Source organism: Leptinotarsa decemlineata, unplaced genomic scaffold (genome assembly GCF_025532065.1).
Source record: "Leptinotarsa decemlineata unplaced genomic scaffold, Ldec_3_MD MMD2_tig00000882_RagTag_RagTag, whole genome shotgun sequence".
Classification (NCBI taxonomy): Eukaryota; Metazoa; Arthropoda; class Insecta; order Coleoptera; family Chrysomelidae; genus Leptinotarsa; species Leptinotarsa decemlineata.
In genome coordinates this window covers 1,288,483-1,305,610 of record NW_027412556.1, presented here as the reverse complement: position 1 = coordinate 1,305,610, position 17,128 = coordinate 1,288,483, and the positions used below count along the sequence as shown (strand labels likewise).

At 34.5% G+C, this 17,128-nt stretch overlaps 1 protein-coding gene across 2 annotated transcripts in view; it reads right to left on the bottom strand.

Annotated features, from left to right (window-relative positions):
* Ccapr2 (cardioacceleratory peptide receptor 2) overlaps window positions 1-17,128 on the bottom strand; it is a 122,321-nt gene that overhangs the window by 70,091 nt on the left and 35,102 nt on the right. For both annotated transcript variants that reach the window (XM_074174747.1, XM_074174748.1), the window contains exons 2-3: window positions 6,364-6,579; window positions 3,443-3,746 (exon numbers count right to left, since the gene is read on the bottom strand). In XM_074174747.1, the coding sequence (XP_074030848.1) occupies window positions 3,443-3,661 (219 nt within the window). In that variant the 5' untranslated portion in view covers window positions 3,662-3,746; window positions 6,364-6,579. The remainder of the gene's footprint in view (window positions 1-3,442; window positions 3,747-6,363; window positions 6,580-17,128) is intronic.

The window sequence follows — 17,128 nt, the reverse complement described above, 5'->3', positions numbered from 1 at the left end:
ATCCCTCCTATTTTTATAAAGTCTTGTGTGGAGTCACTAATTGAGCCATCATACATAATTTTCAATCACTCACTGAAAAAGTAATAGTTCCTAAAAATTGGCAATTAGCCAATATGGTTCCAGTATATAAAAGTGAAAATCAGAGTGAGATTGAAAATTATTGAGGGATATCGCTTCTATGTATATTTGGAAAACTATTCGAGGAAATAATAACAGACGAACTTTATTTCATGGCAAAAAAATCGCCTAACAAATTTTCAACGCGGGTTTTATCGTCCAGGTAGATGCCGTGTACACAGATTGTTCTAACGCTTTTGACAAGGTACACCACAGTACCTTGCTCATCAAGTTCGAGAATTTCGGTGTGCATGGAAGTGGATTTCAACCTACCTACGTAATAGGTATCACATTGTGAAACTTTATAATAATATATCTGAAATTTCTCGAGTAACTTCCGGTGTCCCACAGGGATCACACCTGAGACCTGAGACATTGGCTCGTGCTTTCAACATAGTAATTATCTGTTAGACGCTGATGACTTGAAAATTGATTCTCCGATAGAGCAGAAATTACAACAAGTACTTTTGCAACAACACACGATCGTTTATCTGATTATTGTCATTCCAATAAGTTACATCTCAATCCTAATAAATGCTCTTATTTAACATTTTCTCGAAACAAGCAGAATCTTGATTACATTTACGTGATAGACGGTTCACCTCTGAAAAAAGTTCAATAAACAAGGGATCTAGGCAAAAATTATCTTTTGAAAATCATATTGACTATGTAGTTAAAAAAGCACTGAGAAATCTTGGCTTCTTAGTCAGAAACTGTAAAGATTTTAAGAAACCTGAAACCTGTATACTCTTATATAATTCCATTGTTCGAAGCCACCTTGACTATGCAACAACAGTGTGGAATTCTTTTTATCAAAAATATATAAATAGAATAGAACAGATTCAAAAAATGCTTTCTAAACGTCAAATTCAGATTAAATCAAAGTTTTCTTCCATATACTTCTAGCCTAAAAATATATAAAATTGACGAACTATATAGAAACCAGACGGAAAATTGCCTACGTCATTTTTATTAGTAAATTGTTGAACAATAAAATCGATTCAGAATATTGTTTAGCAAAGATATCGTTCAAGGCAAATGTTTATTCCATGAGCAATGGTGATTTATTCAAGTTGTCTCCAGCAAGCAGTAATTATTTCTTAAACGCTCCAATATCAGGTATGCAACAAATATACAATTCCACTTTTTCCTCTGTTGACCTATTTCACTTACCCCTTTCAAAGGTAAGATTTTCTTGTAGAAACATACTTTGCACTAGGTAGGGTAACTGTATTTTTATTTCTATTTGTAAATAATTATCTTTAGTTTGATCTAGGTCAACTCTTTGATTGTGATGAATTTTTGTAATTTCTGTGCGACTCTATAATTGGAACTTTTGTTCTGTTGAGTTGCCAAAGCAGTGATGATGAAATAAATAAATGTAGATGGATAACACTACGGTGGTTTGAGTCATATCTCAATGGTCGCAGTCGGATTGTGAAAACGATTAAATGTTCAAACAGTATTGAAATAAATAGTGGTGTACCACAAGGATCGGTTCTCGGTCCCATATTGTTCCTGTTGTATATCAACGATTTGATGAACATACGTATATCTGGAACATTCACTCTTTTCGCTAACGACACCACTATGATGTGGCATAGTGAAGGTATGTATAGATATACTCGATGAGACAATAGCTCAGGATATACAAAAAATCAAATTTTGGTGTAATTCCAATCTAATCTCCCTTGCAATTTCTAAAACAAATATTATGACTTTCAAATGTTCACTCCAGAATTTATCTGTAGCGAGCGGTATCATTGAGGACAGAGAGTGTACTAAATTTCTGGGACTGTATATGGACGGTGGACTGAAATTTGACGCTCAGATCAGAAAAATGAAAAGTAAAATTCCCACCGGCTGTTATGAAGTGAGAGTTATTGCTAGAGAACTGGGAGTTTATACTGCGAAAACAGCATATCACGCTTTGGTAGAGTCTCACTTAAGGTACGGTATATCTTAATTTGCTGGAATCTGTATTTGTATTACAGAAGATACTTGTGCAAAGCTAAAACTCGTGACTCATGCAGGCAACTGTTTATAGATAAACATTTTTGACGGTTGCAGCTCTTTTTATTCTGGAGGCAGTGTGTTCAATTACGAAATATCTTGTGAAACTTGATGTTACCACCCATCACTATACAACTCGTCAGAGCATGCAAAACAATTTAAAATTATCTATCTCTTCCAACTCTCTGGTCAAGGACCCCTTATTTTACAATGATGTGAAGATGTATAACCATCCGCCGAGCTACACTAAAGAGATAAATATTGATACCAATCAGTACAGAAAAATTATTAAAGAAATTTTGAGTAGTAGACTTTATTACAGTTTGACTGAGTTCTATAACGATCATTTTTAACCTAGCATGTTTTATCTGTATGTATGTTTCAACCATTGTTTGTGGTTTTTTATTCAGTGTTTTTATACTTTAGTTCAGTTATATTTTATCTATATTTTTATATAGGACATTTATGTGTTCTTTCATATTTTTTCACTAACACTAACATAATAATAAAGATTGTAATCTCTTGCTGTTAGGTCATCTCAGTATACTAAATGATACAATAAGAATACAATGAAAGTTGTGTCTAAACATTGATATAAATATTGAAGTAGACGAGTTGAATTAACAGATTATTAATGAATACTGAAATTTCAATATTCACAAATTCTCTTCATAAAATTCATTCGATGATTAGTAAGCTTTATTGGACAGTAAACATTTCACAGCCTTCCTGAATTATTTATGACTAGATATAGATCGAATATGTTTTGGCAAATCGTAAAACATAATAAATTGATGGATGTAGCCGTTAGTTACTAGGTGGTAGGAAATTATTATGAAAAAAAGAGAATTGAAACTTTCTATGTTTTTATCACTTTTATTTCGCCTTTTCTGCTGCTGGTGTTTCTGTCCCGGTGTTAATGTATTTCGGGCTAAGTTTTCTTCTCAGGCCCTTTTGGTTGAACCAAAAGTTCGGCGATGCTTAATGATACTTCATTTTTATTATTATTTTCACACGCTTCATATTAGCTCCACCTGTATATGTTTGTTTATCATTGAATGACATGAAAAAACCACTTTCGAAACAAACACTTTCATATGAACGCTAAATTATACGAAAACCACGTTTTTTCTCTTTCGTTTGTATTCCAAACATTCGTAATGGAATCGATCCATCAATTTTATTGTGTAGGAAAATAATTTCAAAGTCGAAAAACCAACTATCTCCTCCAGCTCATCAATCCGCTTTGATGTGGTAGATACAAGACAAATCTTTGGAATAAATACTGAATGCAATAAGGGAATTCACTTACCTTATAGAAATAGAAGGAATTTATTCCTCGCCTCTGCGTGTACGACCCGTTGATTTCCCCAGCTGCCAAGCTGCGGTTGCCCTCATCTGTGGCCAGAAACAGCAGGGGGTACACACTGGTTGTGGCATTTTGATAGGTCAATAATTCATTGGTGTTTGGATGTAGGAATTCAAGGAATTCGAGGGGCTGCCTCACGTCTGGTGTCGGTGATCCGCTCATAGTTCAGTTATTCATACGTTTCCATGGGCCGAGCAAATCACAGGTGTTTTATCATTTCGATTTGTGTTTTCCATTGAGGAGCAAACTTTCCAAAAAAATTTCAAGAATCAGTAATGGATAGAAAGAACATAAAACAACGATGCGATGGTTATAAAAATTTTACTGACAATGTCAAGTTGGAAAATTCTGAATTTCATGTTTTTTCTATCCATTTTTGACCCCTTTTATATTCAAATTTCACGTTAGTGAAATTTATTTATACAGTGTCACCATTAAAGTGCGCACCATATGGGAAACTTTTTTTTCGAAAAGTTTCAATGAAATTTAACTTCGGCACTTGTTTGTGCTTTAAATTTAACTTAAAATGATGCGGCCAACTGCGACCCACTGACGTTCAGTGTTTGTCAAATTCAACTTTTTAAAAAAAAAATGAAAAAGTGCATTTCTAGATCGAATTTAACATAAATTTACTTGAAAAAGTTGTGTCTACGGCAATTTTATATCCATATGCCAAATTTTATGCAACTAGGATAAAGCTAACGTTTTGCTTATTTTTGACAGATATCCCCTTTATTTTAAAAAACAAGTTCGGTTAATTGTCATCAATTCATAACAATAGTATAATAGTATAAATAACAAACTCATCATGGAGTTTAACTTCTCTGATAAATTTTTACTTATACGGACATTTTTAGAGAGAAATCAAAAATGTGCTATAAAAATTTCAACATGACTGGTGCAAAGTCTCAAACAAACGTCAGTACCTTCAATTTTGAAAAAGCATACACAACTCAAAAACTGCAATAAGTATTAATAAAATTACCAGAGTTGAAATTACATTAAAATTTCAATAGTCAGTATTTACAGATTATTTATAAACACTAACTAGGGCGGTAAGGATGCCTAATCACGTTGAATAAAATTTTTAAGTAGGTCTTGACAAACAAAATGCATGCTATGGTAGTGTCAAGTTGTTGATTTACCTGTCAAATCTTTAACAGTTATTGTTGCAATAATGTTATCTCTTCAGGAAAGAATATAAATAGTTTTAATATGTGGTGAGAATACACCATACCGGCAAGTAGCTAACATTTTTAATGAACGGCATCCAGGAAAAAATGTTCAACATACTACTGTGTCAAGGATAATGTCTAAATTCAGAGAAACAGGATCTGTAGCAAATCGATTTTAGAAAAAGCACACTCCAAGTAAATATGATGAGGAGGCCCAACTTAACATTTGTTTCAAAGTTATTGAACACGGGCAAACGAGCATAACCGATATTATAAAAAATACCTATTACAAGAGTGAAAGTATTAGAAAAATTTTATTAAAGAATAAATTTGGCCTTACAAGCCAAAATTTATTAACACATTAAAAGAACGAGATTTTGATGTCCGTTCGCGGTTTTCATTCTGGTTTCAAGGAGAGAGAGAAGAAAATGTAAAGTTTCCGTATAAAATTTTATGGACAGATGAGGCAACGTTCTCTTCACAGTTGAATTTTGTGATCAGTATTCCTTTGAAACTAATGTATGGTGTGGGATACTTAACGACCAAATAATTGGGCCACTTTTCTTTAGGGAAAATTTATCATCGAACGGTTATCTCAACCTTTTAAATAATGAGGTTAGTGAAGTTTTAGGTATGGCCACCTAGATCACCCGACTTGACGCCTTTAGACTTTTTCTTGTGGGGTTACCTGAAACAAAAGGTGTACCGAAGTAGACCATTTACTGACATACAACATCTGGAAAATACCATTCACGAGTGCTGTGCAAATATAAATCCCCGATTTATTAAAAATGCAGTTACAGATGTCAGTAGCAGGACCATAATTTGTATTGAACGTGGAGGACGACATACTGAAATGTAGGCTATAAGTGTTTGACAACTTCATTTAGATCAATAGGTAAGTTTTTGTACCCATTTGTATTTTCTATAATATTATTGTTGTTTGAAATTTATAATAATAATAATAATTCTATCGAAATTATTTGTATTTTTTTTTAGTTGCCTCTGCTTTTTCGAAATCAAAAGTTTGTTTAAGAAAAGCCAAGTGATTGAAACTTTGCACCAGACATGTTGAAATTTTTATAGCAAATTTTTAAATTCTCTCTAAAAATGTCCGTATAAGTAAAAATGTATCAGAAAAGTTAAACTCCACGATGAGTTTGTTATATACATGAATTGATGACAATTAACCGAACTTGTTTTTTAAAATAAAGGGGATATCCGTCAAAAATAAGCAAAACGTTAACTTTATCCTAGTTGCATAAAATTTAGCATATGGATATGCCGTAGACACAACTTTATCAAGTAACTTTTTGTTAAACTCGATCCAGAAATGCACTTTTTCAATTTTTTTCAAAAGAAAAGTTGAATTTGACAAACACTGAACGTCACTGGGTCGCAGTAGGCCGCATCATTTTAAATTAAATTCAAAGCACAAACAAGTGCAGAAGTTAAACTTCATTGAAACTGGGTTGAAGCTGGGTTTATTTGGTTGGGTGTGAGCCACAATAAACCTTTGCGAGTTGCGGTGGAGGCTCGAACAGACCCACTCACTTTGGACCTAACCTATCCTAACCAGTAGACCTCGCACTTCACTGTTTAAGAAGAGGGGATGATTACGACGTGATCTAGCACTATGCAGGAATATTCTTGCCAAGAGTTTCAATGAAATCAGTGGCTAATGTTTACCAGCATAAATTTTATATGTTGAAAGCAGGATTCTGATGAATTGATCGAAATTTCAGTGAAACGTTTGCTTTTGTCTCTCAATTGGATTCGGATTAGTCGAATTAAATTTTCACCGAACTTGTCACTGCTGATTCTCTATCACTTTTTGATAGGAATAATATTCATTGTCGAGGTGGAAGCGGCGCAGATTGTAGATCATTAATTTTGCAGCTGTACCTGAAACAAATATAAATCATGTACTGTGCAGAATGGAATGTTTCATTTGTTGAACATTGAACATTATCAGTTTGATAACTGATCACAATTGAATATTGATGGAAACGTGGCTCGTATGACTTTTTGAGTTCACGTTAGTCAAATAGAACTATGACAATGAGCTGTTCAGTCGAATCTATACTACAGATAATTCAACTCAACTGAAAGAGCATTTTGTCGAAATGTATAATGTCACACATAAAGTATAATGAAATGAAATGGAAATGAATAAAAAACAGCCTGTTTATTTTTGTCATATGCTACTCCAAACCTGTCAAAGTTGACATCAACTTTTTCGAAAATCCTCAAAAAAATCAGTTTTCCTGTGAATTTCGAATAAATCCAAAGAAAAAAATTGATCAATTTTCGAATCTTTCGCTCTATCGATTCGAACGAAACAAGATTCAAATTTTATAATTTTGATGAATACGAGATTTCAATTTCATTGCCCAGAAAATACCCGCATTGGTCTGTAACCAGAAAAAACCCAACAATATTATTTCAACAAGCTATATAGTATGCTCTTTGGTATAGGTCCGTCATCGTTATTCATAATATTATTGTGTTTACTTATTTCTACACTCTCATAGGCATTTAGTTGCCTGTTGTTGTTAACTTGTCTAACTAATCTTAATGAACTGAAGTCTATGGAATAGTTTTGTTGTAAAATATGATGGGCGGCTGCTGATTTCTCAGGTCTTCCATATTTTAAGTGTGCTATGTGTTCCTTATATCTTACTTTAATAGGAACACATATCACACTTGAAATATGGAAGACCTGAAAAATCAGCAGTCGCCCATCATATTTTGCAACAAAACCACTCCATAGACTTCAGTTCATTAAGATTGGTTAGACAAGTTAACAACAACAGGCAACTATTTAGATGCCTATGAGAGTGTAGAAATAAGTAAACACAATACTATTATGAATAACGATGACGGACCTATACTGAAGAGGATACTATATAGCTTGTTATAATAATATTGTTGGGTTTACTGATCACTACATAAGGACATATTGCAAAAATAAATTTGGATAGGCAAATTTGTGAAATTTATATAGCTGAAAATTGTTTTATATGAACATATATTGTAAAATAATAGATAAGGCAAAATTGTTAAATTTATTTAGGTTGGTATACCTGTATGGGTGGTACGCCTGGATGGTTTACCTGTATGGGATACCTATATATCATCAATAGGGTTAGCTTCGCATTAGTTTCTTGTTTCAAACTTCCTCTTTGAAGATGATCACTTGGTGATCGAAACACGTGTCGAGGTGTTAAAAATAACGATTTGGTGTTGGGAAAAAACTCCAGTAATATTCATCACTACACCAAAGGTTCCAAACAGTGCATCATAAGAACGTATAGTCCCATGGACTATACCAAAAATACTTAGTAATACAAGCCCAAACCAGTTAAAAAAAAGAGACATCAACTGAGGAGCAATCAAAACTGAAATACCAAAATATCCTTAGGAAATACAAGGAGACTGTTACATCTAAATCTGAAGATGACGTAGGAGCCGCTTTCAACAACTCTTAAATCAGTTCTACAATAAAACTGCCCCTAGAAAACACAGTATTCATTAGGGTAACATTACTTAACATGGATGAGAGTAATTCCAAAAAATCCTTGATGTCAGAGTCGTTAGATGCCCTTAAAGCAACCAGTCAATTATACTCCGATCATATCGTCAGTATTCATATGATAGAAACTTCATAGACTTCGTGGAAAAGAAGTAATCATAGAATAAACATCGGTTCCTCCTCCTACACTGGAAAAAGTCTGTGTTGTTATCACACTCGTTATTACTATTAGTAATTGTCCAAGGACGCCACATTTGAACAGATAACAAAAATTTCGAGTAATTATAACTGCACCAATATCGAATTTCAACACTCAGATCGCCATCAGTTCCCGAACTGAACACGACAGCGATAACCATCCACGCACTCCCCAATTTTTATTCGTCACCGTAATATGACTTCGAATTTAATTTTATGACTCTCCAGTGAATCATGAAACTCGGTCAGTAAACATTATCCAATACGAACCGCCAATTCTACGTATTGGTTTTTTGGCCTTCGAGTGTGCCGCCAACTTATCGTATGCACAATATCGTTTACTTCGACTATACTCCTATGGAAACTTCTCGCCGGAGAATAGGCCATACTCGCTCCACTCTTGGATATTTTATCACAAGAGATCCCCGCTATAAGTATGTCAAACTCTCTCAACTGTTGATCATATTTCAATGAAGTGTGTGTTGTATTTCAACAAAAGACTAACTCATGACATCCCGCTTCCTATTCCTTACATAATTTCACTGTTCTCGATGTATTTATTCCTTAGTCGCCCTGGAGGTTGAACGATCAAACAAAGAGATCATTAAATAGTAGAAAATTATCAACATCATTCTCGTTTTCTCATTATTTTTACTGAATCCTGTTCCTCGATCCACTATTTTTCTCATCATCGCATCCCTTTGCATTTCCCGAATGGGATTCGAAAAGTCTAAACCAATTTCATTCCTTCGAGATTCTAACTGCGTCACAATCGATTCGGTGCAGACTAATCAAGTCCTCCATTGTTTCTTGTTTCAGTTTTTCCTGCGGTTGACGCTCGTTAGTATGCCGATGCAGCTTTCTTCCGGTCACGAAACATGCAGAAACGATTCAATTGAACTCACAATTGGATGTTATTGAGCAGCCAGTTAATGAACACGCTCCACATGGCTCTTTGAAGGAAATTATCACTGGAGTCTATTCACTTGCCTTTGATTCGATGGTGATATAGAAAATTCCAGAAAGAAAAAAGACATTACGGGATTCATTTTCCATTCGGGAAATGAAAAACACGAACAATATTCAATCAAGTGTGCTGAGTATTCCTCAAAGAGATCCCTTTGGGAAATTATAATAATGTTCAGGAAAACGTGGGTAGCTATATATACAGGGTGTAACTGAATAAGTGTTAAACATTCAAGGAGGTGATTCCTCATCGAAAAAAAGATAGGATCTTTCATATTAAGAAACTTCATTGGAGCATCCCTTGTTAAGATACAGCCCCTTGAAGGGGGTACATAAAATTTGTATAACAATTTTTTTCACAAGCACTGAAAAAGTTACAATAATGAAGTTAACCTGACATTTTGTACTACCAAAAAGACACTTAGCCAGTAATTTATTTGGTTTACCCCATGGTTGTAAAGGGTGGAAAACGCAACCCCTAAAATTTATTTCCAATGTAACTTTTTGTCTTATTATTTGTTTACCATTCAAACATTTATTTCCGATAGCCTGTTTCATTCTAAACAAAAAATGTCTCTAGGTTTTTTTGCCCAAAATAAACCAGTTCGCAGCAAAAAATTATGGTCTATGAAACCGAACATGCGAAACATGGTTCTTTTAGCGAGCTACTATAGTCCGTTTAGTTTGACCAACATATTTCTTATCACAATCCTCGCAGCTCTTTTCATAAATCCCAGACTTTTTCCAACGTCTTGTCTTTCGGACCTCCCAAAACTTGTTGAAGTGTACGTGCAGTTTTGAAAGCAACTCTTATATTCAATTTTTTGAATGTTCGGACCAACCCAAACTGTGTAATCCAAACTATCTTTGAAATAAGCAACAAAGTGAACCATATAACTTTCATCATCAGAAACATCTCATCATACTCCTCATTAAAGGCGAGATACTGTACTTTTTCACACTAATGGGCTACCCTGTATACATTTTATCGTTATTTTTCCTTGCCTGTTCAGTATGATTTCTTCCGTACGCCACTGCAAAAGACAGATTAAGGCAAAACGTTAGTCATTTCTGAGAATTTACTGCCTAATATGATATAGAAGAATGACAGCTCTCTGTTATTTAAATGAATTATGAAAAAACTTAATTTGTCTGTCGAAAACCCTCAGACGTCCAAGCTGAGGATTAACGAGGCCTTACTTTCGAACGTGCAGTTCCTAGCACGGATTGGACGATACGCAGTGAAAATTGATTGGCTTGCCAAATGGCTCGAACCATCATTCGATAGAATATGTAAAGTTTTTGGGAAAACATTTCAAAACAGTAACATAGTTTTCTTTGGATTAGTTCAAAGCTTGCTATGTCCAAGAAGAACGTTTAATTTAATCCAATATGTTCGTTGATCTAGGCCAATGCTGATTTCAATTCATTCCACATTCTCATCGTTAAAGGTGCATTCGAAAAAGAATTTTAATTGCTGGTTGCGGTAACCTTTGAAGATGTTCCTCATTGTAAAATGCTAATAAATGGGTAGATTTTACATGTTGATTTTCCTTTTTTCATAGTTATACAGGGCGACACAGAAGTAAATGTAAAATTCATTACTTAGTGGTTATTTTCAAGAAAGATTTTGAAATATATCGAGTGGTCCAACGAATGCACCTTGCTTTTCTCCTTTTTTTGTAACTTAACGCAAAAATGTTCGGACAGGTCAATTTTGCTTTTGAGGGGGACACATTTTAGATGTATTTTTCTACCTGTGCCTTCAACCCCCTAGCGAGGGTGAGTAACAACCCTAAAATTTTAAATAGAAAGTGGGGTCGAGTGATATATCATTTGAAAAGGCACAAACTTCTCTTTCCACTCTCCTCAGTTGATTAACCGTTTGCGAAAAACACATATTATTTCGTATGTTATTTGGAATAGATTGGACCAGCCAGCTTATGACTAAGGGGGGGGCAATGGGGCAATATTTTGGAGGATACAAAATATGAACATCTGGTACAGTCGAAAGCATGAAGCGTCTACAGTCTTTGCCTCGATGACGACTGTAATAAGAACGGTTCTGATATAAATGTATAAAACTCCACAAGCCCTCGACAGCACAATAACTAAATCACACTTTTAAACACAGTAATACTTATTTATTTCAACAAAAATAATATTCAATCGAAACATAACCTGCAGGGATTTTTTGCAAAATTTTCAATCACTTCATCATTAAAATTATTTAGGTTTTTATTTATTATAGCTCTGTGTACACTCATCTTGGCCAGACCATTAAGGCGATCTTCTGCCATGGTGCTTCTGAACCGTGTTTTCAGTCTTCTGAGGCTGCTAAAGGATCGCTCTACTGTACCGGTCGTTTGTTTCCAATTGAAAAGTGACTCGCTCACAGCGGCTCACGTCTTTATATACCTAAACGAACATCATACTAGAATGTTCCGTAATATCCTACTTGGTCTAGAAACTGCTACCAAATTCCAGAGAGTTCATTGAACTACCGCCATCTAGCGTCGAGTAGCAATACTAGGTTTTGCAAGGATTGTAGTCGATTTATTCAACTGTAGGCGTTTATTATGAACATTTACACTCACAGATGGCATTGTCCACAAAACCAATTAAAATTGTTCGAAACAATAACTTCTACTTTAGGTATGCCGCATACAAATTATACAAAAGTAACGGATGTCGTGGTGAACGGATGTCGTAGAAAGAAATTCAATGTACACAACACACACACCATACTTACCTCCTACCTACATATTTTACACTGTTTGATGGCAAATAGTCGTGCTGATAATGGCGGCGATTTTAAAAACGGATGTCAAAATCTTATTATTATTCTGAATATTTCGAAACTCTCTACAATATACATTAAACCTTGTGAATTTATTTACGTTTTGTCATGCGATGCGGAATTTATCAAGAGGTAAGGAAATCAATTGCTCGCACTTTGGTCGCTTTGCGGCTAGCTACATTTGGTCTCTAGGGGGGGGGGCAACTGCCCCCCGTTGGCGACGCCCTTGGATTGGACCGATATATTAAAAAAATATAACTCGAATTTAAAAATCATGAAACATACTTTTTGAAAAGTATATATTCAACTCTAAATTCAGTGAAAGTAAATTTCAACACTCCGATTAGTGAGTGGCTTTATTACTCACTCATTATCTGATGATTTATGTACATTTTATCAGTAGGTGTCAGTTGTTAATTGGTACATAATTGAGTATATTAGTCGAGAGAAGTCGGAAAGCACAGGATAATTTTCTAGTGAGACGTTTTTGATATCATAATTGGCATGAAAAAAATTTATGACTTGATACTACGCACAAACAGAATCAAGATCTATTTGATTAGAAATAGTTTTTCCAAATATCATTTGTTCCAGAAACAGCAAATGTGAAAGGCTTTCGAAAAAACTCATTTTGTTAAAGAGCGTTATGGAAATGAAAGATCTGGGTATTAAAAACATGATAGACTGTCCTTTTCAAACCATGTAAAAAATATAGTTAAATCAGCAAACCGTATGTTTCATAGTAAGCCAAACATCATATGTTTCCAATATAGAAGCTATAAAGACCTTGTACTACACATTAGTCAGGTCGAAACTTGAATTCGGATAAGAAATTTGGTTAGGAGAATATCAAACTACATCAAACTCCACTGTTCGAAAATTCATCCATTTTGAGAACTGCGATTATGTGGAATAGAGTTCCTGGAAACGTATTTCCAAATGGATTTAATATCTAGCGATTCAATTCCAATGTGATCCGCTACTTTAGCACAGGCACCGCTTTTAGAGCGCCTTCAGGATTTTTCTGTAGTGCTTGTGTTTTGTCTTCAGTATAATAATTTGTTCTCTTTCATAGACACTCAATACCGAAAGTAATGTGTAGAAAAAAATTAAGTAGATACATTTGACGACAGGTTCCAATTATACAATTACTACCTCTTGATATCAAGTGTTGAAAATTCATTTCAAAAAGAAATATTTTCAATCTCAGAAGGAATAATGGAAAGTAAAGTATACTTGGAAGAGGCAGTGAAAAAATTTCAATTAATTTCCATTCCGTATCCCAGTCGGGAATCAATGATTGATTTCATTGTTCTCAATTTGGTTCATTTGATTTCAGTCGTTCCAAATTATCTTCGAATAATGGAATATCTGAATTCATGAAAAATGGGCGATGAAAGAAATTTATGGTGTACAACAAATTTACGACTAACTGGTAGAGAAATGCTGTACATAAGAAATGAAATAAAACAGTTAATTTTTAAAAGGAAGCTAAAGAAAAGTTTTGGTCTTACATTTAACCCTGCTATTATAATCTTCAATCTTTTGACCATGTGACCTTTTTGTCGATTTTTGAACAATGTCATGTCACTCTGTAGAAGTACTAGTTTCAGTGAAAGTTGAGCAATTCAGTTTTCGCAGAGAACGCCTTCTGATATTTGAAAAATGGTAATATCTTGATACACGATAGGTATTATTATACGCAATTAACTCAATAACCACTCGTAATTATGTATGCTAGGATTGTGCAATATAAATCCAAAGGCGCATGTGTGAAATTGAATTAAACCGTTGATGATCGAATTTATAATTCACAATATCTGATCTGATTTCAGTTTATACATTCACCTTTAAATGGAAGTGAACTCAAAAATGGTTGAATTATCCATTTCTTCCTTCTTGAGAAGTGTTTCACTATACAATTGTTCATCCAGGAGTATCGTATTTCCAATGAAAATGCACAAGCACTGCGGAAAAATCCCCAAAACGCTCGGAGTGTGAAACTAGCAATTTACATAAAAGCAAATAATCAATAAAATAAAAATGGATGAATGAAAATGTAATGAAAAAATCAAACGATATGATTGATATATTTGAATTGAAGAAATTAATATTAACGTTTGAATTGAATAGCATCCTTTGTATCACAATACTTGTACATTAACTTAAAGTGGGTCGTATTTTTTGAATATAAATGTGAGTTTTTATGTTTCCTACCAGAAACCATAAATATACTTTTCGAACTGTCTTCAGAAAACTAACTCAAGCCAGAAGTAATGCATGGAAATATATTCCAAAGAATCGACGTTGTGTTCTGGAGAAAATATAAAGAAGCATAGACAAATGACATCTACTATTTTGCTTTTGTTGAAAGATTATTCACTTCGAAAGGAAACATGAATATGGTGTAAAAACAGAAAGAAGGAAGTGATTTGTGAAAATCTATATATTATGTTGAGGCCGAAGATGCTTCCGAAGTCTCAAAAAAACAGTTCAATAGAAAGGGGTTTATTTTTGGAAGGTATTAAGTTTTGGAAGAAAGATACTTCTTTGCATGATCTACACATCTATGTATAGAGTTACTTTTTAGAAATTGATTGTTTTTTAAAAGCTTTTATTTAATTTGACTTGTATGTATGTCAACAAATCTTGCAAGTTTAATTTGACCCACTTTCCGGTATCCGATTGACCTGAAATTTCGCACACTGGTCCAGAACCGATGACAATGCATGTTAATCATAAACATGACCTGATGCTGCAGCCAGGATCGGCTCCGTACGAGAGATTTCTTCAGCGCTAAATAGCAGGGACACGAAATTTTGTATACGCATTCGTTTATGATAGGCAGTTGGTAGGCCCGCTATGAATTAGATGCCGCATCCAGGATTGGCTTCAATAAAAAAATATACGATTAAGACGAAAGTCTATCTATAAAACGGAGAGTCCTTCAACAGAAAATCTTAAGAAACGGGGGAAACTATTATTAGGATGAAGTAAGTAGGTACCTAATCCTCCGGCATAACTCATGGAAGAATTAGCTTGTTATATTTCTTAGTCTATTCATTTCATTGATGGCGTCATTATACATGGCCGAGTCCCACTTAATTTCGCGACAAGCTTTCATTATAATTTCAATCCTGTAAAGTCATAAATAAATGTGGTTAATGTGATTTGAAATTTCATTTTGATCTTTTTAGGGCACTTGAATAAAAGCTTGTTTTAAAAGTTTTTCATCATTATTTTATTTGTATCAAGATGGAGTAGTAGAAAGTCAAAAACTTTTCGCAAAAAATTAATATAGTGTAGTAACACTTTTCATGAAAGTAATGCGACTTTGTAAATTTTGTAATTTTAAATTTGTTTCACTCAAATTTATAGCTTGAATTCATGATCACAATTAGATTTTTCAATGGTTTTCAAGAATTTTTTTTATTACGATTGATCGAATTCTCTGTTGTTCCAGATTCAATAATTTTTCTAACTATGAAAGATTGAAACCCCAAAAATCGTCGATAAACAGTGACTCCTCCAGAAAAAAAATATTTTTGAAAAGAATTAGGCGAATAATGGTAACGAGCACTAAATGTAACTGGAGAGAGAAATAAAATTCTTGACGAACGCAACAAACAATATCAGTAGATCTGATATTATCCTCAAAAAGAAATTTCCCTCACGGTGTCACAACAATATGATCGATGCTTCGGCTGAAAGAAATTGTAAACGCCTTACCGATGTTATAGAAATGATTGTACATCAACTTAATGGAGCAAAACATTGCAGTTACCATGAAAATCTCATCGTTTACTGTAAATTATAGCGGTTTGCTGACAGTTTGATAATTATGTACTTGCACCTAATCTAGCTGAACTATTTGCGAACTAGAAACCGAAAATACACCTGAATTATGATAAGACAAATGTCCTGTACCACGATTCAGAGCCCAAAAAGTTCAGTTGAGCTTGTAATATCTTTCTTCGACTTGAACATCCATGATTAATTATTGTTTATGTGTTTTGTGAGTGGTGCATGCAATTTGCTTATAGATTATTCACGAAACTCTGTGCAATTTATTTCTGGGTAGTAAACACATAATACAGAAGGTATCAGAATTAGTGAAGAGACCAAACGGGTCTGACGCCTGTATCGAGGAAAGTTATACTCTGAGCCAGAAAATGAATATTTCGAAATGAAATCTCGTAATATGTATCTCTCTCAGCTACCTACACGAAATATTTATTTTCTAGGCCGTATATATCTCTTCTCGATTTAATCTTTCCATTAGACAAAGGTTTCATAGGTGCAGTTGAAATCAATCGAGTTCCAGGCACTCTGCGCTTTGGATCCGATCTTTCCTGCACTGATGAGACGTAATACCTCGAAACCGGTCTGTAGGTGATCTACTCGAATCTGCCGCGTTCGGGTCGCGTTTTCGGCGATGGCGCTTCGTTGCTTAAATCACCCCTCTACCCCTGCGCATCGTCCCCCGTGGTCTCACATTAGAAGCGTCGCGTAATGGTTCACTGCATTGCGTCAAGTTAATCTTATCGTGACAACTTTTAAACGATTTGCCCAAATTATTCAGTGTAAAAGACACAGTTTATTTGTTGAACAAATTCATTTCCAACAATATTCCACTTATCACAAACTACTTTATTTACAACACTTAGCAACTAACGCTTGATTTATTTACACTATTAGTTTGATCGCTTGATTCACTTTCTGAACTCCTTCTTGGAGTTCTTCAGCTGTGAATGGTAAACGTGCTCCAGGTGGGTATGTCCATACCGCAGCTCAAGATGCTTCACAAGTTGGTCATAGTCTTCCTGTTCCTGGGCCGTGAGAGTTTGCAAAATATTCGTTGCTTCTCCACGCAACGCCAATGTTAATGCTTTTCTCCTACATTCCATCTATTCGCTCTGGCTGCAGCTTCGAATTGTCGGCGGTAATTTGCCCAA